This window comes from Amphibalanus amphitrite, unplaced genomic scaffold (assembly GCF_019059575.1).
Source record: "Amphibalanus amphitrite isolate SeventyFive unplaced genomic scaffold, NRLGWU_Aamphi_draft 000026F_arrow, whole genome shotgun sequence".
In the NCBI taxonomy this organism is placed as follows: domain Eukaryota; kingdom Metazoa; phylum Arthropoda; class Thecostraca; order Balanomorpha; family Balanidae; genus Amphibalanus; species Amphibalanus amphitrite.
Genome location: NW_024881522.1, coordinates 1,703,646 through 1,731,292, shown reverse-complemented (window position 1 = coordinate 1,731,292; position 27,647 = coordinate 1,703,646). Strand labels below are relative to the sequence as shown.

General features: G+C 49.8%; 1 protein-coding gene across 1 annotated transcript; it reads right to left on the bottom strand.

Moving 5' to 3' along the window:
* Positions 1 to 393: 393 nt before the first annotated feature.
* Positions 394 to 26,753, bottom strand: LOC122394689 (cyclic nucleotide-gated cation channel alpha-3-like). Its single transcript, XM_043391726.1, has 8 exons — positions 26,740 to 26,753; positions 22,445 to 22,658; positions 15,138 to 15,323; positions 14,626 to 14,817; positions 12,755 to 12,917; positions 11,219 to 12,469; positions 10,569 to 10,719; positions 394 to 562 (listed from the first exon to the last, which is right to left on the bottom strand). Exons 1-8 carry the CDS (start codon positions 26,751 to 26,753, stop codon positions 394 to 396), a joined length of 2,340 nt encoding a protein of 779 aa, XP_043247661.1.
* Between the last annotated feature and the right edge of the window lie 894 nt (positions 26,754 to 27,647).

The window sequence follows — 27,647 nt, the reverse complement described above, 5'->3', positions numbered from 1 at the left end:
CGTTCTCTGTAAATCTGGCCAAAAACCGCAGGGCGCCTCTTGCTGCGACAAAAAAACAATGGTCATTTAAATGCCTATTGGTCTCCCTGAAGCGGCGGAGAAAAAAGCAATAAATTACGGAAGCTGATCATATGTTCTTCCTAGATCAGACAGCGTCCTGCAGAAGGTTGAAAGATAAAACATAGCTGGGGTCCTTCGTTGTAACGTTATTAGTCTAAACATTTTCCAAAGGCAGCCGTGTGCTTCATTAACCTCCAAGGCGATCTCTCTCCGCGGTGCGGTGACCGTCCGAAGTACCGGTTCCGGCCATCACCACTAGGTGGCACTCTCGTCGGAGTGCCTCTGGCGCCGCTCGAGACTGGAGTGCACCCAGAGCTGAACGCGGCGCCGTCGTCAGGTGGCGCCCTGGTCGTCGGGCCGCCGCGACATGTCAGACTCTGAGGAGGAGCTGAATGCCGGGGAGGGTACCGCCAGGGAGTACTGGGAGGCGAACGAGGGCCGGCGTGACCCGATCTCGGAGCCTCCCAAACCGACGGCGGCCGTCAGTAGCCGGCTGTTGGAGCTGGGGGACGGCGGGGAGGGCGTCAGGGGGTGTGGGGGAGGGAGAGCGCTCAGTACTCAGTAGCCGGCTGTTGGAGCTGGGGGAGGCAAGGGAGGGCGTCAGGAGGTGTGGGGGAGCGGTCGGAAGCCGACTGTCGAGCTGTCGCAGATCAGGAGAGGTCAGCAAGTGAGAGAGGAGGTGAAGAGCACCAAGTCTGACAAGGGGTAACGGGGCTGCTTGTGGTCAAACTGAGCCGAGAAGTCGAGGATCACAGGTCAAAGGCTGCAGGTCACAGGTCAATCAAACTCAGGAGGGTTAGTGAGTTAGAATGGGTTGTTTGTGATAACTGCAGAGAGGGTTCATGAAGTAGCCGATATGATCTCAAACGACCACCGTTTCCATCTCCGGGGTCTCAGTTATCGCACCATGAGCGGACGATTGGGCCATGAGCTACTCGACAGGCAATCGGACCGGGTCAAGAGATTCTAGCTTGGTTTGAGCCATGAGCGCTCCGGGAACCACTCGGTCCAAACCGTAAACCTCCCGAGAAACATAGCTCCAAACTGACAGTGTGTAACAGCTGAATGAATGCCATAAGCAAGTCATGTGTTCACATCTCAAGGCGGAGACGTGTGGAATCAAATGTGTGGGCAAATGCCGGCGAGAGTGCAATTAGGGCAAGATAATTGTGAAATGTGAAAAATTCTCATCTTGAGATATTTTCGTGAATCGTGATCCTTCCCCTTTTAGTCTGCATGCCATTCATCATTCATTTGCTGCCAATAATTGAGAGCACTTTTAGCATGGTGTGTAATGTCAGATATGCCATGCAAGCGGATTGTCGGTGAAGTTAGTGGATGTGGTGAAGCACATAAATAATTCGGTACACGGACGATGCATGCTGAGTGGTTTCAACATGTTACTTTAAACGCATCCTTATTGAAAATATGTATAGCCTGGTGTGTCCAATTCCATTCATATCAAACTATCGTTAGAAAGATGGTCATGAAAATAGGTACGATATTTTCTTTTAGATGACTCTGTAGCTCATTCTTTTTAACCGAAACGGTACTTGGCTCCAAAATAAGACAAGTTATTTCCTTTCGCAAATATTCAATGAGCAGTTGGCCAGCATTGCCCCAGAAATGCGTACAAATGAATAAGGTAATAGGGATAGTGCACGGACACCATTTGCGTATAATTTGTAATGGCCGTTTTCACGACGGAATAGCAGGCATCTATTTAATCCCCATTTGATCCTTTGGTTCCTCAGGAATTTTAGTAGTTCTTTTTAGTAGGTTCCCCAGCTTTCGAATGAATGGTGCGTTAGTTTGCTATTTTTCTATTAAATATCACATCGATTTACTTTATCTAAGGATTTATCACTAATATCAACATAAAGCGTAAGCACAATTATAAAATTATGAAATTATTAAATACTAGTACAATAGTTAAAAAAAGATACTGAGTTGCCAGGCTACAAAGAATATATTCATTTATGGCGCACGACAGACATTTAGAAAGCAGCGCCCTGTTTTATTGCACGCTGCTAGCCGCTTCCATTGGGTTTTGCAGGCCGACGTCATTGGTCGTTACACGTATGATGTCACGCGACTTTTGGCCTGTCACGGCTCTTTAATGATCTCCACTAAATGAATGCAACAATGGCCTTTTAAGTTGATCTCTGTGGCCATCTGTCTATGGAGCGACCAATATGAAAGTTGGGTGAATTTACCGGGGTTACATGCAAGGGCGGCGCCACCGTGGGGGCAGTGGGGGCAGACTGCCCCCACTGGCAGGAGGCCGTGGGGGCAAGACTATGTTTTTGCCACCACAAAATTTGGCTGATGCTGAAATGGGAACAGAAGACCTGTGCAATATTCATGATAGGCGGTTATAATAGTACGCCTGGTTTTGACGATTCCCGTAGGTATCAAGTGCATCAGCAGAACGTTCGTTCTCAGACCGTCTGTCGCATATCTCCTACTCCCACTCATTTTCCTACTCATTTTCATTCACCAGAAGGCTGCCCTCGAGCTTGACCCCGAGGAGGTTGAGAGCAAGGCCGTATAAGAGAGGTAGAATCATCCCGCGATTTCCAATGGACCGGTCGCTAAGCATTAGCGTGACGTCACTGGTGGAGACCGGGCGGCGCCCGGCTCCAAGCTGTACATACCAGGGTATATAAGTACATACGTCGGGTACATTTGGCACCGTATAGTTGTGATTACTGAACGACGAACGAAACGACAACTAATGACTCTTAATAACTTTTTTACTCACCTAAAGCTGATTTCCTTGCCGGTACATTGCCGACCCGAGCCCCAGGGTGGGATCATGGGATGGGATATGGGTCGGATGGGCGACCTCGCGACGGGAGGAGGAACGATTGCCATTGTTGTGTTCCGCACCGCCGATTGCATTCTCTATCTGCACCCGGGGGGAGGGGATGCAGGGGGCACGTACCCCCATCGGATCAGGGGGCCTCTCGGGCCAGAGGGGCCTTGCGACGCCAATTGGCGGCTGAGGGTCCACGCTGGCATCTTTCGACTCAGAAGGGCCCCACAGGGCTCGTAAGAACACCTTATGTGCTCCGAAGAGCCACACTTCTCTCCATAAGAGCCCCACACCGGCTTTTTAGTGTCCCTTGTCGGCCTTTGAGGGTCCCTTGCCGGCCTCAGGGCCTATTGGCGACCTCTGAGGGCTACTTGCCGGCCTCTGAGGGCCCTTACCGGCCTATCAGGGACCAGCAGCTCTAAGGGTTCCACACACGCCTGCGATGACCAGCTAAACCAATGGTTGAAGGCCCCCACAACGGTGCCTGCGAGGGCCCTCACCGGCGGCTGTGCATGCCCCACACCGGTGCCTAGAGGGCCCAACACTGCCACCTCTGAGTGCAACCGGCACCCCTGAATGAGGTCCCGAAACCAGTACTTCTTAAGGCCATATATCGGCGGCTCTGGGGGCTCAAGGCCGAAGCCGCATCGGACGGCCACTCACCGGTGACTTTTGAGCAGGGCTGCGGAGTCGATGGATTTTCGGCGACTCCGACTCCGACTCCGGCTTTCAAAAACCAGCTCCGACTCCGACTCCGGGCAGAATTGTCGACTCCGACCGACTCCAACTCCCGACTCCGACTCCGCAGACCTAGCAGGGCTGCGGAGTCGACAGATTTTCGGTGACTCCGACTCCGACTCCGACTCCGACTCCGGTCACAACTGTCGACTCCGACCGACTCCGACTCCGACTCCGCAGCCCTGCTTTTGAGGCCCCACACCGACGACTCTGAGGGCCCTACTGGCGTCTGAGTGTACCTTGCTGGTCTATAAGGACTCCACAGGGCTCCTGAAGGCACCGCAGACCTCTTGAGAGCCCCTTGTCGGTCTCTGAGAGCCCCTGTCGGCCTGTAAAGGGTTCGAGCCAGCAGCTCTAAGGGTCCCACACCCGACTGTGACAACCCCACACTGCATTGTCTCTGAGGGCCCACAACGGCAACTGTGAGGACCCTCACCAGCGCCTCTGAGGGCCCACAGCGGCACCTCTGGGGGCCCCGCACCAATGCCTCTGAGAGCATCACACTGGTACCTGTGAGGGCCCACACCAGTATCTCCAAAGGCTTCATAACCGGCGGCCCTGAGGGCCCTACACGGGTGACTTTGAGGGGCGTACCGAAGGCACCACACAATCCCTTAGTCTCGCTGAGCTTCTATCCCAATCCCATACCGGCTTCTATCCCAATTCCGGCTAAACTAATTATCAGCCCCGCCCCCTCCATGGGTCAGCAGCGCCGCGCCGGTGCCGGGGGCCAGCGCCATCGGGGCGGCAGTCGGCCACGCGCACTCAGTGGTTAGCGCTTAGCACCGGTGGCTAGCGCACGCCCGGTGTGTTATTGGCCGTGAGCCGCTCCAAAACGGCTGCAGTAAATGGTCGATATAGGTAGTAAGCAGATGCAGAGATGCAGGTGGATTGATGACTGGCAGGCTTTTGTGTTTTACGAGGGTGAAGGGTCGAAGTCGGCTGCTAAGTGGTGAGCGGATTTTATCAGATGCCGGTTCACTATGACCTTTGTCCGGGTCCTGGTACCCTGACACACTCTTGGAGAGCCGAATCACAGCAAAACTCCATCCACATCCACGACTGTATCTATACGGCTTATACGCTTTTCTGAAACGTCTGCGTTTGGCCTGCTACGGGCCCGGCCGGCCGGCCCCGATTGGCGTTCCTCCAGTGACGTCACCGGTAGTGTTAAGCTGATTGGCGAATAATACATGGGAAGAACCGGGACGACATCCCCCTGGTTGAGAGGCAGCTTGTCAAAGTCGGCCAGAGAAGAGTTCACCCTCTTTTGGGAACCCTTAGACTGAGACCGAGCTCAGGGAGGTATGACAAAATGTGATAGGTAGGTATGTAGGTACCTATATCCGGGTTATCTGGAAATGTACATATATGGATCGCCCTAATAGAGCTTATTCTGGTATCAATCGTGTGTGAGAGAATCGCATATATTCGCACTACGGTAAAAACGAGAACTAGGTACTGATTACTGATTACTGTCTACTCCTAAGCGTTCATGTGGTATCGAAAATATTCGCCAGGGGAGGCGAAAAACGCCCCCCCCCCCGTTCCGGGCCCGGGAGGGTTAATACTTAAGCTCAATACGTATGCATGAAACCTGAAACCATGATAATTTATAATTGGCAACATCTAGGGGCAAGGAGCTCATGGATTTTGCAGATCGGGTTATCAGACAACAGTCGGGTCACCTGAAGCTTGCCCCCACTGGCGAAAATTCGTGGCGCCGCCACTGGTTACATGACTATGAGCAAGCAAATGTGTATCAGGAATGGATTTAGGTGGAGAATTGCGCTGGACCATGAGTGCTCGAACGCTCCCAATTCCACGCCGGTTTGGCTTTGGAGCCGAGACAGACGATGCGGGTCAAGGTCACCGCTGGGGTAACGGTGGATTGGCTGCGCCCGAGCACCCGTAACGCGGCACAATTCTCCATCTATGGATTTTCCTATTCGCTCAGCATTGTGATAGGCGTTCGTAATAGCATTTACTCTGCTCATGTACCTATCCCCGGTTATTTAAAAGAAGTTTTTGTGGGGGAATATCAGGGCTTTAGGTACTCGGTGGCCCTATTCACGACTTTCAAAGAATGCTCCGATAACTAAACACCGCGCAGACCTATACTGCATTAGTGAATCTGACAGAAGGTCTGTGGAATTACATCCCCCCTCACCACACCTCTAAAAACTCATCCAGTGTCCAAAACCACTTTTATCGACTCGCCAAAAAAAAAAAAAAAACACACACACACATACACACACAAAGCATGGGGCATGTCAGCTCTCAGTTCATTTATCATTGTCTTTACCATGGTTCAATTGCATTGCGCGATTTAAAGCACGTGAGTGCCTATATAGTATATATGTAGAAAATAATATCTACAGCAAAACATCCAAAATTACAAAGGCTACAATGCTTAAAAAGTAGGTTCATCAAGGAAGCCCATTTTTACTTGCGTTGTGTTCCCAACCATGCGATTCCAACGCGGGCTATTCGCAACGTCTGTTAAGGCACGTTAACAACTGACAAGCCGCCACCGCTGCCACTTATTCATAGATGGTTGATATCGCAGCTTGGGCGTCAGCAGCGCGGCCCACAACGCGTCGGCGCCAGCGCACACAGCTGTTGGCACTCGGCAGCCGGTGTTGCGACTTAACGGCCGGCCGGCCCCATGAAGGAGAAGCTCTTGGTGAAGCTTTGTGATCGCCTCATAGCCGCCTTGGATGTCATCTTTCTTGGCAGATCCATCCGTTCAGATGGTACGGTGCAGTCTGGATAAAGGACGAAGTCCAACGCCGCTAACCCCGCGACCGCCATCCCACAACGTGGCCGCAGACCGAACGGGCGTGAGGGCCGTAAGGGCCACCCCGCCATCCGGTAGGTGGCTGAGCAGCCGGGCGCAGCGGCGCCTGGGCGGCGGCCGCGCTGAGATGAAGTCCCAAACCGCCATGTCGCCATCACCGCCATCACCATTGCTGCAGCTGTTCCCAACCGCCTCAATCGCCGCCGTTTTGCCAGCAGTCGCGCCGCGGAATGGCAGAAGCTCCAGAGTAGCCTTCAGCGCCCCTCTCCGCACGTGTGCAGGTGCACTGCGGCCGCCGGGTCCGACGTCCAGGCAGAACATGATATTTCCATGCTGCTCCGACGGTGGGCTGGTCTTGTTTGGGCGTTCCTCCACTGTGACGTCGGTCACGCCTGCCCCGGCCAGGGCGCAGAGGCCGACGTGTCACCATCCGGTTGCAGTCCTCAGTCGGGTCGCAACGTGTACCTCTTCCGCAGCGTGGAGTGCGCTCCCGCTGGGCAGCGATACAGCCAAAAGTAGCATAGCATGCGGGCGGCCAGCGCTGCGCCGGACAGCGGACCCATGCCGGGGGTATGCCGGTCTCGGCCATTAGCGGGGTCGTCGGGGCCGAGGCTGTACATACAGCTGGTGACCGCGTGAGCCGCCAATCGAAGCTCACGGCTTATAAGCTCGACGCGGGCATCACACGCCGTCCCGATGGGAGCTCCACGACGCCGCCCGGCGAATTCCAGCGCGGCTCGCAGCGCGAAGACCAGTACGGACGGCCGGGGCAAACGGCGTGCGGGAGTCGCAGGCGACGTTCTGCGGACAGAAAGGGTTGGGCATAAGCTGGTCGGCAGGACACTCTTGAGCCGAGCCTTTGATGTAATTACAGATGATCCAGAAGCATGCACAAAAAATCATGACAAACTATTCTCATTTATGTATTTGCTACATATGATATGATATACCAGCTCATGATCAGTGACGCATTCTGGGCAATATGTTCTAAAGTGAAGTAACTGAAGTTACGTAGCGTTGTCAGCGCGGCCACCGGCTGGGCGCCTTCCGTAATAACGGAACACCCGGGCCGCACGCACAGCCGTTCCGTAATTGAGGGATGTAGTGATGGCCATGAAAATAAAAGACGTCATGGCGAATCAAGTGGTACCAATCGAGTTGAAATACCATTGACAGAGTCCTAAAAACATTTTTTACAATATTGTCTTTCAATATTTCCAATTTTCATCGCAAATGTCTTATTTTCTGAGGATTTTCTTCCACTGTTGACACCTTCAGCACTATGGGCGCCATTGCTTCTTTGAAGACGAATGTGTCTTTAAATCAAGTAGCCTTGGAAAGGTCTTGGAGATTCCTATCGAATGTCACCTCGCGGGACTTGGTAGGGATCATTGGCTCTTAAGATATCGGTGGTAAACGCGTTCGGTCATATTAATACCCTAACACGCAAAAACTCCGTCGGCGATGAGATTTGAACCCATGACCTTCCTCTATATTTTCCAGTCGGAAGTTTTTCTACCCCCAAGGTACCAGTTGGGTATTTGTCGAATGATGCCGAAACAAGCACCAGTAGTTTTATAATTGATAGCTCTATCAGTTTAGCTTGAAGGTGGCGTACCCACTGATATAATGTAAGACGAGGAAGCCAGCAAAGTCCCAAATCATAGAATTTCACCACCAACCCAATGTTAAAGAGAGCCGACTTTGGGTGCTTCTACCCCCCAGGTACCACCTCAGGTTTTAAGAAATGCACGATTAGCCGACTGATATTGATAGAGCTTGAAACAAGGAACGTTTTGAGGCTGAAGGTGGCGGTACACATTGCGCCAGTTTTATTTGGGTTCAAGTAAACTTCAATTTTGTACGTTTTTTCAATGGAAAAAGGGTAACGCCAGAACATACCAAAAAGGTCCGTGGCCACGCTGACAACGCTACGACAGCTTAAAAGCTTAAAAAAACACACACACACATTCGATAGCTTATGAGAATAACATGCCTTGTGTGCTTAATGCAGGAAAATATTTTTTTTTCACTTTTTTAGAAACAGCAAGAGTTGTCAACAAGCCATGTCAACTATCTAAACAATTTTTATGGAAACTTCTCTAGCTAGCTTAAAGTTCCACAACGTTTCCGGAGCACCGTACCCAAACTCAGTTTATGTTACAAGAAAAAACAGTAATAATGCCTCCTAATTTTGAATGAAATATAGGTATGAGTAATTTGATTTGGAAAGCAAAAAATTTCCGCACATCATTTTAGCAAAATTACTATTTTCTTCAGCCATCAGGTTACACAAAACTATAGTAAACTTTATGATCTAGTTTACACAAAACCAAAGCCCCGATTTTAACAAATGTAGATAAAATTTAAACAATTTTAAAAAATGTATCGTGGAGAAAATAAAAGTGTAGATTTGTAAAGCCGGGATATTTCAATTTCACGGATTAGGCACTTAAAGAAATATCTTCACCTTTCTCTGAGCCACCAGCCTTCACCCAAGTTTTACACGAATGTAGTGAAGCAGACAATGTGGCAACTCAAAATTGTGATGGTTTGAGATAATTATGACGGTAAAAGAAAAAGCAACACAAGGTTCCTTACCCTCGTTTTTTTTCACATGGGTTCAGATGAGGCTTCAACTGTTGCCGACCTGAGGAGCTATAGGGACTTGAGCTTTCCAAAACTCAAATTCTAAGGGCACTGAGCAGTGTTTGGCTTTCACACGAATGCGATAGTAAGTTATATGAAGTTGACAAAGCAAGCAAAGCAAAGCATGATGCCCCGCGCGTCCGCCCGCGACCACGCCCCGCGTCCGACTCCCGACCGCCGCGTGACCCGAGGCGCCCGGCGGTCACGTGACCTACCGGCCGGGACTGCAAACGGCCATCACCACCATTCTTGTATGACGTCATATCCTACTGAGGTGCTGATTGGTCGGAATTAGATACCTGAAGGTAATTATCTGCCGTAGTTATTTTTGTTTCATTGTTTTGCGTGTTTTCTTATCTGAAATGTAATTAAAAAATTGTCATATTTTAATCACCATTAAAACATAACTGAATAGGTATAAAAGAGAACTCGATATATACTTTCCTTGTTTTTAAGAATTCCGGAATTAGATACCCGAGGGAGCAAAGAGGGACCAAGTTGCCACGCTGATTTAATACCTCATAGTCGAAAGGTGGGCTACTAGAACCAAAAATTGCTGTGTTTGTAAATAAATAAGTGATTTTAGGGCAAAAAATGCCCGGATTTAAACTTCTAAAATTATTTTGAACATAAAATATTTCAGTTTGAGGGATGTTAAGGCCTCTAAGGGTAGGTACTTTTTAGGTATCAAATAAGTTCCTCTGCGAAAGTTCCGTCGTGAAAACGGCCAATGAATACTTCTTTTTGCATGCGCATAGCAGCACACTGTGCATTTGGTATATGTTCCCACATAGAAAATCTGTAGTCTGATACCAAATTCAGAGGTAGGTATACAGAGGTTTCAGAAATGCGTGTTGTGCATGAAAACTTCAAGCAATGCGACTTACATAACATGTCGAAGAATAAATGGCCAATCCTCTAGAATATATCACTGAAAACGATTTTTAAGTTAACTGGCAAGTAGTCAAGTCGCGTGCGTAGCCATGAATGATGAACAATATCAGGACAAGATATGAATAAAGAAAGTTGGCAGGAAAAAAGCAGTCGTACGAGCTACATATTTCGGTCGTTCTTAAATTTGTAATAATGCAAAACGAGACGTTGAACGTACAAATGCAGCCGTATGTAACATAAATAACTAAATAACATGTCCTCCGAAATGTCCCAAAGGTGGGATAACAATATTACTCTTACCAAATGGTTGCAACATTTAGCTGCCAGCATTGAAAAATGAGCTGGTCGAGCTAATGAATTGTCAATGCTCAGAAACGTGGGAAGATCACAAGAAGTAGAGGGAACAACAACGCTAATGGTGCTGTTTTGTGATCGGCAAAGAGACTTGAGATACCCTTTTTGTCAATTCTGTGGTCAATCGTTGTTGAGCAGTTGTTAACCAGTGACTCTAGTTAGCTTTCTTGCCCACTGGTGAGCCATTACCCGTTGCTCTATATACCCTGTCATTCCCCATACCGTGCCCACTGCCCAATCATCAATCAGCCTCACCTGTTGACACGGCTGGCTATGTCGTCAGAGCCCTCCTTATCCAGCAGCTTCTTCTCCAGCGACGTCACCCGCTGCTTCATCTTCTTCTGGGACGACGAGTACTCTCCCAGCAGACGGGCGAAGCGCGTCTGCAGCTTATCCAGCATATCCTCTGTGGGTGGCGCACGTCAGCATGAATCGCAACATAATCACGTCATGCCGCTTTTTGCTCGCATCAATAATCGTCCCAGATCATCATGTGGAGCTGGAATATCAGCAGGCTTCATTACGGATTCACAGATCGGCATTACCGCTCGAGTGGATCGCTGCCTAGCCATACATGAAGCGTGTCCGATGGGACAGATGAAAATATGTGCTGCATTCAATATCTACAGTTATGAGATGAAGCGATCCGCCATGCCTAAAATATCGACTTAATTACTTCTATTATAATTTACTTTATGCTTTACTTTATGAATAATTTCACTCCGATTTGTAATTGCCGCCTCGCATTAGTCTTTTTATCATTGCATTCGACAACGTCCCACTCTCTGCTCTAGGCTGATGCGTAAGGGTCGATACTTTCATTTCCAACTGCATAATTTCGTAGACACATTGAGCCTTGTTTTGATCGTGATTAGCGTATATATTGTGAATAGCGTAACACTTACCAAGCTTTTCCACTTGCTGTTTCGTGGTCAGCTGCTGCTCTTCCGCCGCCTTTAGCGCGTCCTCGTCCAGCAGCCCATCCTTGATGAGCAGCTGCCGACCTTTCTCTATGAGGCTCTTGTAGGCCTCCGGGTAGTCGTTCAGCGTGTTCCACAGGTCGTCCTTGGAGAGACAGAAGAGGTCCGAGTAGCCCACGCTCTTGACATTGGCCGTCCTCCGATTCCCGATCTTGTTGCCGGCTATGTTCATGATGCTCACCTCGCCGAAGACACTGCCGGCCATCAATGTTGCGAACACGGTCTTTCCGTCGTCCGAGACCACGATCACCTTCCCTCGTTTGATGATGTACATTTCCTTGCCGACGTCGCCTTTGCGACAGATGTAGTCGCCCGGACTGAAGACCTGCAGCTTCAGCTTCAGCACCAGTTCGACCAGCAGGCCGGGCTCGCAGTCCTGGAACAGTCGCACCTGCTTCAGCGCGTCCAGGTGCACGTGGATGGCGATCTCGGCCTTCAGCTTGTCCGGCAGCGTGGCCAGGATGTCCTCCTCGTTCAGGGACTGTTTGTTGGACCATAGGTAGTCAAACCACTCGATGACCCGTCGCTCCAGGTCCTTGCCGACTTTGCGGAACTCCATGTACTGTTTGACGCTGTCCATGCGGTTCTGGAACTCTGCTCTGGACGCGTTCATGTTTGTGATCATCGAGCCGACGTTACCGACAATCGTGGCGAAAATGAGCACTCCGGCGAGAAAATCGAGCGTCACGAACACATACTCGACGTCCTCGACGGGCTGCGGCGTCTCGCCGATTGTAGTCAGTGTCAGCGTTGACCAGTAGAAGCTGTAGATATACTGGTGCATCAGTGTGCCGTTCACACCAGGTGTGATGTTGCGGTACACCCACTGATCGGTGCCAAACCCGATGGCGTAACTCAGCGCAAAGTACAGACATGCGTTCCAGTGGATCAGCACCAGGATGTACAGCACCACCTTGCTGATGCGGAAGGCGTTGGGGAAGATGGTTCGCGTCTCGGTGCGGTCAAAGTACTCGCTCATGCGCGGGTAGCGCAGCACGCGGTTGATGCGCACTATGCACGGACAGGGTACGTAGTAGTAGCACTCGGTACCCAGATACAGGTACAGCAGGTCGGTCGGCAGCACAGAAATAATGTCCAGGATAAAGTGCACCGATCGCACATAATTCAACCGCAGTTTGCGGGCGTCCCGCACTACCAAACCCTCCTCCAGATAGCCTGAAACACACAAGTAGTCATTGGTCTCAACATTTTTCGGCATACGCCATTCATTCTTGAGATTTTTACCTTTCAGAACAATCCTTATTGCGAATATGATAATTTGTCCTATCTCTAACTGCCCGAAGCGTGGCGAATGATGAATGATCTAAAAAGAACAACTACACGACACTTCCGACATTCAACGTTATTTACTTAGTGTTTCCTTGATAACATTGTGCGTTTCCACAGTCTCTCGGCAAAAGGTGATAATTACCACGCCGACAATCCGGTCAGGTCACTTACTTTCGTGCGCCTTGATGGCCATATCCAGCAGATAGATGCTATCACAGATGTAGTCGAGGGTGAACCAGACCCGGGGCGCCAGGTTCTGCAGCTCCCAGAAGACGGTCCTGCCCACGATGACCAGCACGTTGTAGAGGACTGCCACTGTCACTACCCCGAGCCACTGGGGAAATAAAGATGAACGACACAGGCAGATGGTCACACCAAATGCCAAGCCAGTGACTGCCTGGAAGGGAAGGTGCAGGATATATCGGTAATGAAATAACTCCTTAAATGCTTATCATCTGTACTTTTTAAACGGTTCCCAGACATTAACCGTGATACATCATTGATCAAAATACTCCTCTCCTTAACCCTCGCCCATGTAGGGGGGGTTGGTGCAACCCCCCCTGAGGTTTTTCGGAAATAGTGCAAAAACGGCGGCGCGCAGCGCCGCCAAATTTTGGGTACCTTATGGGGCAAACCTTGCGCATCTTTTGATAAAAAAAATTTGACCGGGTCATGTCAGGTCACGGAGTTATGACGTCACAAAGGGAACAGCCTCCGGCCGGATTTTCACAAACTGAGTGCCAACGCCCGAGGTTTCCTGCCGGTGGTACGGACATCGGTTGATGGATCGTGATGAAACTTCCCATGCATGTTGGGGCAAGTATTGGCTATCATATGGTATAAGAAACTTGACCGGGTCAGGTCAGGTCACGGAGCTATGACGTCACAAGAGGAACAGCGTCCGGTACTATTTTTGAAAAGCGCCCGAACCACTATTTTGCTAATTCTTGTCACCTCAATGGGAATATGCAGCAATATTAGCTTCTATAGGGAGCAAATGGACCTCCCAAATCCAAAAATACAATCAGATTTCAAAAATTTAAATTTTGATTTTTCGAATTTCTGCCGCCGACTGTGACCTTGCCGACTTCGGGCGCTCCCAACGCGCCATTTTTAGAGCTAGGGAAACGAAATACATACCAAACGATAGAGAATTGATCAAGGAACACGATAGTGAAGGTTTCAAGTCGATATCTCCCACCGTTTTGCCGCAATCGCCGCGGAAAGTTGAAAAAAGTCTATTTTTCCGAAAATTTGACCTTTGACCGGTCAAAAGTAGGTCAAATGTTGACCTAGGACCAAAAAATATACCACCAATCGCGAGATCTCGTTGAGAGCAATCCGTTGGTTTTTTCCGCTAAGCTCTACGACGCTCCGTTTTCAAACGCCAAGGGGGGGGGGGTCGCACCAACCCCCCCCCCTGCATGGGCGAAGGTGGCAGATCGCCGTTTACGGGCGAGGGTTAAAGTGCGTGTTTCTGCCTTCCGTTGTCCTGGCCACTGAGGGAAACATTTCGAACATCGTCTGCAGAGCCGATCTGAGCCGAGATCGATGCCGCTTATGATAGATTTGTGTACGGTCCTGGCCTCACGGTATCCAAGGCAACAGCGGCGACGCAGAGGAGTTTGCCCAGAAGACGTATCGTTTGTGTCTATTCGGTTTTACTTCTCATTCGCGACTCGATTAAGCCATTTGATGAAGTACGGATGACTAATCCGTTGTGGAATGCTAGATTTGTGTGCTCCGACGTCTTCGATTGAGTGTAAAATTGAGGATTATTGTAGCATTTGCGAGCACGACGCGTCCATAAGTTCTAAGGTTTATCCCAGCATATGTGGACCGGGTTCTTTCAGCTCGGTGGTTGCACATACTTTGTGAGCTCCAAAGTCGCTTTACAATACCCCTTAAAAAATGTGAATAGCAAGGGTCATCTCTAAGTGTACCTTAGTTCAGAATCATTGTAACATGATTTTGACCACAAAAAAAAAATCAAACTGACAAATCGACCGTTAATTGGAAGTTGCCAACGTCTGGTGTCTCACCCGGTAATGGAACGGTTTGGCCTTATTGATGACCAGGTGCCCGGAAGTGAGACCGTAACAGAGAGTAGCTCCATCGGCGTCGGCCGGCGGGTCATTGGTGCCCCCGCCGGCCATAGTGAACTTCTCCAGAAACGAGTCCGGCCGCTCATCCTCGCTCTGCTGCGACCGACGCTTGGTCCACGACTGGATCAGCTGTGGGGAGAGATCAGGGTGATGAGAAACGGTCCCTTTTGAATCACACATTTGGATCAGCTGCAGGGAGAGAGAATAGAGTGGTTTAAAACGGCTCTTTACTAAAGGTTTGCTAGTTACATGCAACATATATTGTAATAAGTTTATGTAGTTGCCCACTTCATCTAACCTCAGACAGGAAATTTATTTAAATACAATAAGTAAGGTCCCCCTCTTTGTCAAATTATTTTTTCATTCTCCAAAGCAGCTATCAACTGGCTGACAATTTCTGGCACAGCAATGACCCGACAAACAGCATTACGGCCCGCTGAGAGACTGACCTTTCTGATTCTAAACAGGGAGTTGGCGCCCCTGGCCATGCCGCCGGCCGGAGCCATCTCCGTGTCGTCGTCGATCTTGAGCTGGCCGATCTCTGAGTCGGTGTCTTCGGCGAGACTCGGGTGGTGGCTGGCCACGCTCCGCGAGCTGCGCACACTGCGGGTGGACGTCCACGAGCCGACCCGGCCCTGGCGGCACACACGGGTCATCGGTCAGGGGGCTGACATCACGGGTAACGTGGTGAAGGTCAGGTGGGCTGAGCTATACAGTTCCGCGTTAAAGAATAGTAGGTTCGAGCCCACAGGACGTGGGTAAAGATCAATAGGTGCAATTCCGCAACTTATGGGTTGCTGCGGCAGATAGAGTCCACAGGCTAGGGTTGAGTTCAGGTGACAAACACTGCACACTGCACAGGTCATGGTCAAATGTTTCCTGGTCCTACAACACAGGACATGGTGAATGGTGCATCTTAAATCGTTGCCGGTCACAGATTGTTTTCCGTGATACCAGTTATGACCAAGGACCTGCGTATTTTCCTAGGACCTGTAAAAGCTAGCCGATACCAGCAGTCGGAATTGACGTTCTCATTCATTTTCTTTATTTGCTTTCAACTAATATCGCTAACATAATTTGGTTTCTATGCTACGTCTTCCCACTGTAAACCCCTTTTTCAATTAACAGATTCGACGAAAATGTTTCAGACCATTGTAAATTGCACAGTTAAGCTGGTGAACGGAACGTTTCATAAATAAGCTAAACCATGGGCCCCTGTAGGTAATTGTACAGCAACAGAGACGAACTACCATCTTAAAACTAATTAAGCAACGCTATTTTTAGTGAACACCTTCTATTTTCGTAATAATGCAGAATGCCGTATGGTACCCATTCAGTTCTATTGTAAACAGGATGTGGCTGATGAACGTCAGTGGCGCAGGATTGTAAAATTATGAAAACCCATTAGAAATGATTACTTCAGATCGGTGAAATGCAGCAAGCTTAAGGCCGTTTTGTACCCAACTAGTTACAGGTGTGGTCACAATTAGGTAAATCCCCTACCAAAGATTTTTAATAGTAATTGCTTGCCATGGATATTAAGATTATCAGAGGAAACTTCAATGATATCACACAATCAATTCAATCAATGTTGTTGTACAATGTACATCCTATCAAATCTATCGGAATGCTAAAGCACGATAATTCGCAAACGCGTCGCCACAATGACTTTCAGTTAAGTGAAAGCGAAGGATTGACTAGTTCCATTCGATGGCCCTAAACCTAGTACCACAGTTAAGCAATTCAATTAAGATCGAGTCACACTCACACTGACGTCATCAAATGACGACTCTCTTGGATGCGCTTTATCAGGTTGGGTGTCCGGTGAATCGTACGACACCATCAAATAAATGGCCCACACTCATCGCTTGATTCGAGCTAAGTTTTCAAGCTAAGTTGGTGCTCGAGTCTACCTTGATAGGGAAGTGTTTCTCGGACTATAGGATGGCCTTTTCTCGGAAAGCATTTGCCCGCCGACTGGACATGTGCGACGGTGACAAGATTAGAGCCGAGGCCTGTGGTTGAACCACCCTCCTCGTGGAGCTGGCGTTTTGTACTGTTTTATGCCATCCGTAATTCATTCATACCTGATCGTAAGAAAACCACTCACTGAAAACATGCACCTGCATTCAACCATTTGGTTTATCCGAAACCATGAATTAAACTTTAAAAAAGGCGCACACACTTACGAATGAGCCGGAATAAATGAGTGTTATACGCATAGCCGCGACACGAATATGTTGCTTAAGTTGTGTTCTTTGTTGTGTAGCTGTTAGTGATTTTCGCTAGATGATTCTGATGAGGGATTCGTGCTCTGTTTAACTTGGTTATTCGTGCATCATAATCTCGCAGAGCACAACTATAAACAGCAAATGACAAATGTCGAATAACAAGTGGCGACTTACCTATGGATGCTGGATCATCCTTGCTGTTACTGTTAGTCTAAAACTGCGGTATACAAACGACTTTCTTCGTCAAAATGGCTTGTCAACGCTTCATTTCATTAGGAACTACATTTTCTCAGTTTGTGTGTATGGAAAACACTGTCATAATCACAGTTTATCACAAGCGTGTTTTTATGATCTACTTAGACTAAATATATAAATTGATTATAATCTCACATCGTCTCTCCCTCACACCGGACACTGCACCACCAGTACCACCACAAACACTACGGGCCCCAGTATCGGACCCTCAGCGACCCCGAACGCGTCAGCGCCCTGATCCGGTCCAGTCTCCACTGACCGCGTCAGGGGTGACCAGAGGACTTCTCAGACGGTCCCGGCCTATATGAACTATCGACCCCGGTCTGTGGGCCGGCACGCGACCCGTGCCCGGCACGCCATCAGAGGATGCCCGCCGTTCAGCGGCTGTCCATCGCCCCCGACCGGCCCTCAGGAGAATGACGCAATACCAGGTATTCAGCTAGCGTGACCGGTTCACGGAAACGATACCGCCCGGGTACAATTTGTCCCGCGCGGGTCAGGCTTCAGTCAGGTTATTCAATGAAACTGATTGGTCTTGAGTTGATTCATCATGCTTCTGCTGAGAAAAATTGATGATGTAATACTGATAATGCAATGAATGAATTGAAATTGTACAGGCAAATGTGATCAATTATTGAGCTTTCAGGCTAAAGGTTTTGATATCAGAATTAAAAGGCCAGACATTGAACTTTGAAACCATCAGATCAGTGAAACAAATTGGGTTTTACGCCTTATGGCGCAGATACCGTAACAAACAGCCTAAATGCCATTATGTTTAGGCATTTAGGCCTACTCCTTTGAGCGCTTTGATTATGCACCTTAGCAGGGGCGGATCCAAGGGGGGGTCACATGGGTCATGGCCCCCCCTTGAGGCCCGGGGGCCCAAAGACCTGCCAGGGGCACCACCGGCCTATCAGGGGTATCACAGTCCTGACAGGGGCACCACAGGACCGCCAGGGGCACCACAGGCCTAGCAGGGACACCACGGGCCTGGTGCCCCTGGGCCCTGACAGGACTGTAACGCCCCTGACAAGCCTGAAGTGTCCCCGGCAGGCACGTGGTGCCCCTGACAGGCCTGAGGCGCCCCTGCAAGGCCGGTGGTGCCCCTGGCAGGCCTGTGGTGTCCATGGCAGGCCTGTGGTGCCCTTGCTAGGCCTCTGGTGCCCCTGACAGGCTTGTAATGCCCCTGGAAGGACTGTGGTGCCCCTGGCAGGCCTCTGGTGCCCCTGACAGGCTTGCGGTGCCCTTGGAAGGACTGTGGTGTCCCTGGGCCCTGACAAGCCTGAGGTGCCCCTGACAGGCCCGTGGTGCCCTTGTTAGGCCTGTGGTGCCCCTGGCAGGCCTCTGGTGCCCCTGGCAGGTCTGTGGTGCCCCTGGCAGGTCTGTGGCGCCCCTGGCAGACCTGTGTTGACTGGTGCCCCTGCTATAGGTCGCTGGTGCCCCTCACAGACCTGTGGTGCCCCTGGTCCTTGACAAGCCTGAGATGCCTGGCTATGACATGCTCGTGGTGCCCCTGATAGAACAGTGGTGCCCTTGCTAGGCCTGTAGTGCCCCTGGCAAGCCTCTGGTGCCCCTGCTACCCCTGCGCCCGGAGAAGACTATGGTGCCCCTGAAAAGCCTGAAGTGCCTCTCGACAGGCCCGTGGTGCCCCTGACAGGCCCAAGTTACCCCTGCGAGGTCGGTGGTGCTCCTGACAGGCCTCTGGTGTCCCTGGCAGGTCTGTGGTGCCCCCCTGGCAGGCCTGTGTTGACTGGTGCCCCTGCTAGGCCGCTGGTGCCCCTCACAGGCCTGCGGTGCCCCTGGAAGGACTGTGGTGCCCCTGCCCCTAGGGGTGCTCATGGGCCCAACAGGCCCGTTGTGCCCCTGACAGGCCTGTCGTGTATACTTGCTAGACCTGTGGTGCCCCTGCTTCCTGGCAGGCCTGTGGTGCCTCTGCTTCCTGGCGGGCCTGTGGCGCCCCTACAAGGCCGTAGGTGCCCCTGACAGGTTTGTGGTGTCCCTGGAAGGACTTTGGTGCCCCTGACAAGCCTGAAGTGTCAAGGACAGACCCTTTAGACGCCAGGGTCAAGTTCGTCGGACTGACAACGATTCGCTTACCTGATAACGTTCCTGGTAAGTACTCACTACTCAGCGTCCACAACATATATACACATAACACATTCATATATACTTGCTTACAATTGGTAAATGTGGTTGTGGGTAAGAGTTAAGATACTGACTAAAAATAAAAAAAAATGAAAATGGGGGCACCACCAAAATTAAGTGGACGAAATCCGTTGAGTTTTTAACCCATTTACGCCCTTCGTTGCGTTTTCGCAACGCAAGCAAGCGTCGACGTGATCGAAGCTTGAGAAGTGTGTAAAAGAGAGTAACCGATGAGACAAATTTCAGCGTGCGTAGCATGGTTGTGCGCATGATGCTACGCAGTAACAAGTCTGTGCGGCCGGTAAGTTACTGCCTAGAGCTCCCAGAGGGAAGTCGAAGGTTTTGTGAGTGATGACGTCACGAAAACCAAGATAAGTAGGCTAAGTGCTTAATAATATCGTAATGCAAATTGTGGAAACATATTCTGCAGAGTCCCTACAATAGCGTAGATATGCATTTTGTTAAGAAATAATGCTACAAAAAGGGTTTGTGACTATTTTCAAATATGACTACGGTCGCGTTGCGGGAACGCAACGAAGGGCACATCGGAAAGACAGCGGTGTTGCGAAAACGCAACGATGGGCACATTGGCAGGGTAGCGGTAGTATGAATATCAACAAAAGACTTCACTCGTGATACGCTGTGGGTTCTCTCTTTCTCTCCCCCATCTTCCTTCCTCTCCTCCTCGTTCCCCAACTCTCTCTCTCTCTCTCCTCTCTCTCTCTCTCTCTCTCTCTCTCTCTCTCTCTCTCTCTCTCTCTCTCTCTCTCTCTCTCTCTCTCTCTCTCTCTCTGTCTCTCTCTCTATCTCTCTCTCTCTTTCTTTCTCTATCTCATTTTGTAGCCATGAGGCTGTAGCGGCGGAACATCTTCAATTAAGGGGGGGGGGGGCACTGCCGACTTTTGGTCCCATTCTTTCCATTTCCATTTCCATGCAACGCCTATAGGGATAATGTTAAAATGGCAAAATCAAGGGGGCACGGTGCCCCGGTGCCTCCCCCCCCCCCCCCGCTCCGCCGCCTATGCCATGAGGGACGTGTATAGGTATGTTTAGTGCAAGGTGCGTTCGCACGTAAAATGTTGCGACACATTTCATATTTGCTGGCTCAAACAGCCACAAACACTCCTTTCTTTTTCTCTCGCAGATTATCGGCCTCGGGCTGTTCGTTCACTAAGCAATGTGTTCCCATGCATCTGAAAATCGCATGGTAGGAAAAGGACCCAGGCATCAAACGGTCGGCGATGCTAACGGAGCTGAGAGATAATTAAGTCTTTTGGAAATTGGATCTACTATGTACATTGTGCATAAATAATGAATAACGGGGATGTATTCTGGTATCAGGCGACAGATAGGCATCGCCATTCTCTGGATAGAATCTGCTGACTACCAACATTTACGTTAGAAAAGATAACTGAGGGTCGGCAAATACATAGTGGGATAGGCCCCCTCTGGGGGTAGCTGAGCCCTTTGGCAGGGGTAATGAGGGCGGACCTGGGAAAATAACAATTTTTAGGATTCATAACTCGCATAGATTCATAAGCTGCTTGATGTAGAGTATACGCTTGTTTTCTTACTTTGATAGGCTTTTTATCTAATCAGACCATTTTTAGAGCTATAGCAGGATTATTGGAATTAGGGGAGACATTTGTCTGACCGGACACGGTTAATCGTAGACTGGAGACTGAGACAGCCAATGGGCAGGCCACCCATGACCCACCCCCTTCCCCCCTCCCAAGCACTCACTGCACCCGGCTACAGGCGCGCTCCTATGTGAGCTGCCCGATTGCGATATACGTTACCGGTCCAGCCCGGAACAGGGGGTTGAGGCGTGGAGGAGGATTCAACTATCCTGAAGACGGAAAGGACGGATTGACGTCGAATCACCATTCTGTCCTGGCATTGTCTCGAGAAAGAGGTTACACGTGAAGGTCGCTGAGAGCGGGGCCATGGAAATTTTGGATTAGGTGTAAACATGATAAACTGGGAGGCGATTTGTTATGATGCGCTACGCCTTGCACGGGTAATCTGTGAAAGCCGGATCGGTTCACTTTTTTCTCGTTTTTGCTGAGAGTGGGTACGACTAACCTGCAATGGAATTTAACTTTACTCCTAGGAGGGTGGTTAACGATCATTGCGTATACGCGTATACGTGAGGCACTGGCTTACTCCCAACCTCCGTTTAATTGTTTTCAGTGTGGGGTCTGATAGGTGGGGATAATTGCTCTGTCTGGCATCCAAAAAGAAAGCGTCACCCTGGGTACGTGTCGACCACAACTTTAAATGGACAACTGTTGTTGATAATAACCGTTTGTTGTCATCTCCCCGTTCGCGAATCCTGAAGATATCCTCCCTCACTGAGGCTCTTAGGCGGGTTATAAAGCATGAGGGTTGTGGGATTCGCATTTTCAAGCAATAGTTTTCAACAGTTGATTGATGTTTTGTGAAAACAAATTAGCATATACGGCAGTTCAGTGTACTTTATGGCCGCCTGATGTGCCCGTCGTTGCGTTTTCGCAACGCTGATGGCGCCCGGTGTGCCCTTCGTTGCGATTTCGCAACGCACGTTTTTTACGTTTTTCTCGAAAAACTTTTGCTGCAGGCAAAAATTATTTTCGATTCCATGCAAGGCCCTGGTGGGAGCATAACATATTTTAATTTCATCGATTTTCATGATGGTCAATATTCCTGGGCATAAATGGGTTAATTTTGGGTATAGGTAGGGGCACCACTTCGATTCATGACCCTCCCCTTGGAGTTTTCCTGGATCCGCCCCTGCACCTTAGGCCTTAGCATCTACTAAGGCATGCTCCAACCAGTGCATACCTAACCCCAATAAACTGAAAAGTCGAAAACTAAGAGACCTGATGAACTGATATTAGGGTGGATTCGGCTTAATCTGCTCTTGTGCTTGCGTAATTAGCCAGGTAACGTTTGTGAATCACTGAAACAAGCTATACTTTTGATTAAAATGCATCCAGATTCCAGACCGTACTCTCCCTAGTCTTATTGTTTTCGCACAGCCACCACAGCGCCCCCCCCCCTCTACTCGGCGTCATCCCGGCTCCAGTCCCGCCACTCTCACCTCTCCCCTCCGCTCCCACTCCTCCCCCCACCTCCCCTCTTACCAGCGGGCCGGCCTCCTCGGCGGACACCCGGTTGCGGCGCGCGGCGGCCGCTCGGGACGCTGTGGCACGCAGAGAGCTCCTGTGCTTGTGCTGAGGTGTCGTGGGCTGTGGTGTGGTCGGGACTGCCGACGGCAGCCTCGGCGACAGGCCGCCGCCCTCCACCAGCGTCATTGCAAAGTCTCGGTACTTGGCGGCGCGTTTCAGGGCTACGTCTCTGCAAGGGAGAAGTAAGGGGGAGGATTAGCGACTGCACAGAGCTGCGCCTGAAACACTGAGTAGATGATTCAGATCCGGGTCTCACAGATAGAGCTGTACTCTGTTTTCCCCGCATCAGCCATCCAAATCCTTGATCACAATTTCCCTATGCGGACTGACGCACATCCCAAACTTTGTCCCTGGGTCACGTAGCAACGAGCAGAAGGAGGCGCTCGGTGGTCGCTGATCAGAAAAAAAAGTTCGAACGCTCGCAATCTCGATCAACATTTTCCCAATCAATATTTGTCTGAAAGTACTTTAGTGACTCTAGGTTTTCGAAATACGACGATCATAAAATATTTTCACGATTTGGTACATCTTTATCACCTAACACCATGCCCTTTGAATATCGAACGAGGTATATCTAAAAAAAAACGGAAAAGTAGAGAGAATTTTGACAAAAAGCGTCATTTGATTATCGCCACACATTACAATCAACCACGAGCTTCCATAGCCCACGAGCTGAGATTATTCCGCAAAATGAAGTTGCTGAAGCGCCAGCACAAAGCACCCTCATTTATCAGGAATTGATGATGGATGAGTGTGAAAGATAATTTTAATTATACGGCTCATGAACGAAGATCGCCTCAAGCCAACAAAGCGCGGCTGTTTTCTTCCTGTGAGTGATATAGCTCCGCTGCCTGTTATCACGCCTCTCCGGAACAATCTCCCATCGAGGAGCCGAGAACTGGCTACATAAATTACAGAGCACTTAGCACGCTTCCTTTTAGACTTTAAAGCAGCCAGATAGTTCCTCTTCGGTCACTGGCTGAAGCTTGTCTACGGAAAAGGGGTCACTGTGGATGAGTGTGACGACATTGATTTTCATACAATCGCATTATTAATTCTTCCTTGCCATTTCTTCGTGGCAGACATGAGACGCTATGGTAACCGTTCGATCCGAAGGCTTTTTAGCGCACGTTGTTAGCATTAAATGCAGCATTAAATTAGCGCACGTTGTTAGCATTAAATTAACAATCGCATTATTAATTCTTTCTAGCCATTTCTTCGTGGCAGACATGAGACGCTATCAGCTATCATCATCATCATCATCATATTTATTTGACATCCTTTGAGGACAAAACAAGGAGAACATATCTTCATAACATAACCGTGACACATGAAGATACAAACACAGCACGGCACAACAAAGTCACGTTTGCAAAGCACGGGCAGCTTTTTACATCAGGCGGACTAGGAGAATCAGTTTGGATGTATTGTTACAAGCCGCCTTACTAGCTGCCATGACTCGGCGCTGTTGCTGTCCATCAGCCAGCTGAGCGAGTCCGCAAGGCCACACTCGGGCCTGGGCGTGTGCACCCAGTCTCCGTGTATATGACCGCTGGCAGCCTCCAGTACCCTCATGAAGTTTCCCCCACATAGCGACATTAGATGGCACACAATAGAAGCAGATGTTTCCGCGAATCTCGCATTGGTCGCCAACTGGGCCAGGCTACTCACCAGCACACAACGGAGGCGGTGCTGGCCACGAAAAGCGTTTTGAGTAGCGCGAAAAATAGACCGCCGAACGAGAGCTTGTACATACACTTGGGATGCGAAGTGCCGCCATTAGTGCGGAGTGGTGGGCAGTGCGCGGTAGGCGTAGCGCGCTTTTGACCGCCGAGGCTTGCCAGCCTTCGAGGCGAGCAATATCTCCAGAGCTTAAAAAACAGACCTCACATCCATAAATCAGAACAGGAGCGACAATCATCCGCCATAGAAATGCCTTATCAACAGCGGAGAGGTGCTGATTAAACATGCCGGCCGGCGTTAGGCCAAAGAACGCACCCCTGCTCCGCTGAATTCGGGCAGTCACCTGATCGGCACCGTGTAGCTGGGAGCGCAGCTCAACACCCAAGTGTGTGGTTTCCTGTCGGTGCTTCAGGATCTGTCCACATAGCTGCCACTGAGGCGTCCGAGAGAGGAACTCGGCCCCGAATATAAAGCTGTGACTCTTGGTCAAGCTTTGGTTCACATGTACAAAATCTATCCTCCACAACACTGAGAAGGAGGAGACGATATGAAGCATTGATTGAAGATCGCGTGCGCTACTAGACATAATCAGAATATCATCAGCATATGCAACTGCTGGGATGTGGTGGCCATACAGCGTGGTGCCCAAGCGACAGTCATCGAGCTATTGGATGAGCGGGTATAAAAACATATTGGTGAGGCACGGCGATAAAAGCGCACCCTGTCTCACTCCTCGGCGCACACAGAAGGCGTCTGACAGCTTCCCACCAAAACGTACTCGGGCTGACAGGTGAGAGTACCAATAGGCCAGAAGCGCCCAGCTCCGGCGTGGGAGGTGCTCACTCGCTCGGAAGAGGACGCCATCATGCCACAAACGATCAAAACGTTTCCTAGCATCGAGGTTAGCTGCAAACAGCGGGAGTTTATAGCATAGGTAATGTTGCGCGGTCTCGTGTACAAGCATAGACGCTTCGCTGGTGCCCCTATGCCCTAAGAACCCAAACTGAAGTTCAGAGGCCTCAAATGACGTGTCAAATGACTATAGTAACCGTTCGTAACCGTTCGATCAGAAGGCTTTTTAGCGCACGTTGTTAGCATTAAATGCAGCATTAAATTAGCGCATGTTGTTAGCATTAAATTAACAATCGCATTATTAATTCTTTCTTGCCATTTCTTCGTGGCAGACATGAAACGCTATCAGCTATAGTAACCGTTCGATCCGAAAAGGCTTTTTAGCGCACGTTGTTAGCATTAAATGCAGAAATCACGATCTTGAATCTCATCTAGGTATCAGAGATCTCAGCGTCCTACAGTGTTTCGCTAAATTATTTCAATCCGTATATTTTCGTCTCTGCAGAAGCAATGTGCAGTGTCCACCATGGCATCTGCATAAAGACTCTGAAATGAAATCATAATTTGTTATGCCAAACAATATAAATGTTTGAGTAATTTACAGGCATGCGTAATTGATAGTGCTTAATGTCGTTAATCAGCATTGAATCAAATACATTTTCTGGAGACTGGAACCATGAATGAGCGACCTATATCCCGACAGCCATTCTGTGTAGTGCAGTTTGCTCCACAAACGTCCTAACATTGCCGACAATATACCGCTGCAGGCACTCAGCGTAGGTACAGTCCAGTGACGGCCCCATTAGGTGCGTTTCTCACATGAGTTCGTGGCGCGATAGGTACTGACGGCAGTCCGGGCTCAAAAGTCGGCTGCTCAGGACGAGCCATTGCCGGAACCTGCTCCTCCGGGCCCGGCGGCACTTAACGATAAAATCAATTCCCGTGGCTGTCAAATGCAAAATGGGTGTAATCATAAACGCTCCTGCCTGGTGGAACGGCCCATTAGTCGGCCAGCGTCATTAACTATGCAGAGAGCGGGGGGCAGGTCCGCTGTCGGATATACGACCAGGGCAACAGGCTGCTGCACAATCCACGTGACCCATTTGAAGAGGGATGGGGTTGAAAAGCTTGATTTACAGTTATTTTACAAGCGGTAAACTAATAGCCCCTGTCTGACCTCAGACGGTAGATAGATGAAAGCAGGCATCGATGATGAATATGTTTAGCTGAATGGATTATCGTTCCTGCCATAAGGCTTTGCAAAAAGTCCCAAGCCATTCAAACAATAACTAAGTACCTACCTGTACCTAGCTGCAAACACAACCTGCAACAGCAAAGTTACTCCATACATTTTCTTTATAGAAGACAGAACATTTCTAATCGACAAACAATCTAATTCTTCTGAAGTTGAGTCACGCACAATAAATGCCTCGGACTATTCGCTGAGACAATATATGTATAATCCATATTCGGTGCTGTGTAGAGACGACGGTCATTGCTAATTGCAGACGCACACGACAGTAGCTGTCGCTGCGCTCACGCGCACACTGGGATGTGCACTGTCCGTGACATGTGTGCACTGGACTGGGGGCTCAGGCACGACTGTTGAATGCAAATGCGCAGGACTGCCGCCCGATAAACGAGCCATGATAACAAACGGAACAATGATGTAGATATGTATGTCCTCCGTAAGTGTGCCTGCCATGCATGCTTACCTTTGCGCGTTCATTGTGTCTGATATCTATCACATAGAAGTCTTTGAAGTATTGAATTGATAGTAACGATTGTTTTAAATTATCGCCGACATTGTGCCGTTATTTACGTGACTTATGCCTTGGACTTACCTCAATGCGGTATAATGCTTCTGTCTGATATAATCTGTCTCACGTTGTGAGTGTGTTGAACGGTTAAACCATGGAACTGCATTATAGCTGTGCAGCACAATGCAGCAGAGCTTTGCTGCCATAGGTGGAGTGCTAGGTCCTGACGGAAAAGCATAAGTACCAGCACTACTAGGGTGACAAAAACATGACAAATACATGATTACAGACACTGGAATCACCAGACGCCTGTCGCGACTCACCGTTGCTGCCGAAGTTCAGCTGCCACCTTCCGAGGCTGCAGCCACCCTCACTCGATCGTCACTTTGACCCGGTACCTCGCACGAGACCAAACCGAACACTATGCAGTTCGCCCCTCTCACATTCCCTGTGCCAGGCAGATTTCCGCTCTCGAAAACTAAGTCTCGCGGACCCGCAAGAGTTGAGATTATTCCTGGGGCTGGCACTTCAACGCTATCTCACGGCCCTTATTCACGTTTCAAAGACACTCGGCTGAATACGTCACTCAGCTCAACTCAGTACCACTCAGACATTTAAAATAAGTGCACACAATGCAACAAAGTTGACCAAAATGTGACCGATCCACGCGCGATCGTCGCCGGATCGGCTCCCTCTCCCGACTCGCCGTGACGCTGCGCTCGACTAGGCTGGCGCGGGCGGCGCGCGACCACCGGAGACCAGTGCCGTCGGCGTGACCCGCAGCTCGGCCGCCGCCTCCGCCTCCGCCGGCGGGCCGCAGTTGTCATGACAGCACAGGGGCGCACCTCTGACCGTGCCGGTGA

Excerpts from the sequence above, each read along its gene's own strand:
- LOC122394689 (XM_043391726.1), bottom strand. Across the intron at positions 15,324-22,444 it reads CCGAGGAGGCCGGCCCGCTG|GGCCGGGTCGGCTCGTGGAC; the intron begins GTAAGAGGGGAG and ends GTGTGCCGCCAG. Across the intron at positions 10,720-11,218 it reads ACAGCAAGTGGAAAAGCTTG|AGGATATGCTGGATAAGCTG; the intron begins GTAAGTGTTACG and ends CGCCACCCACAG.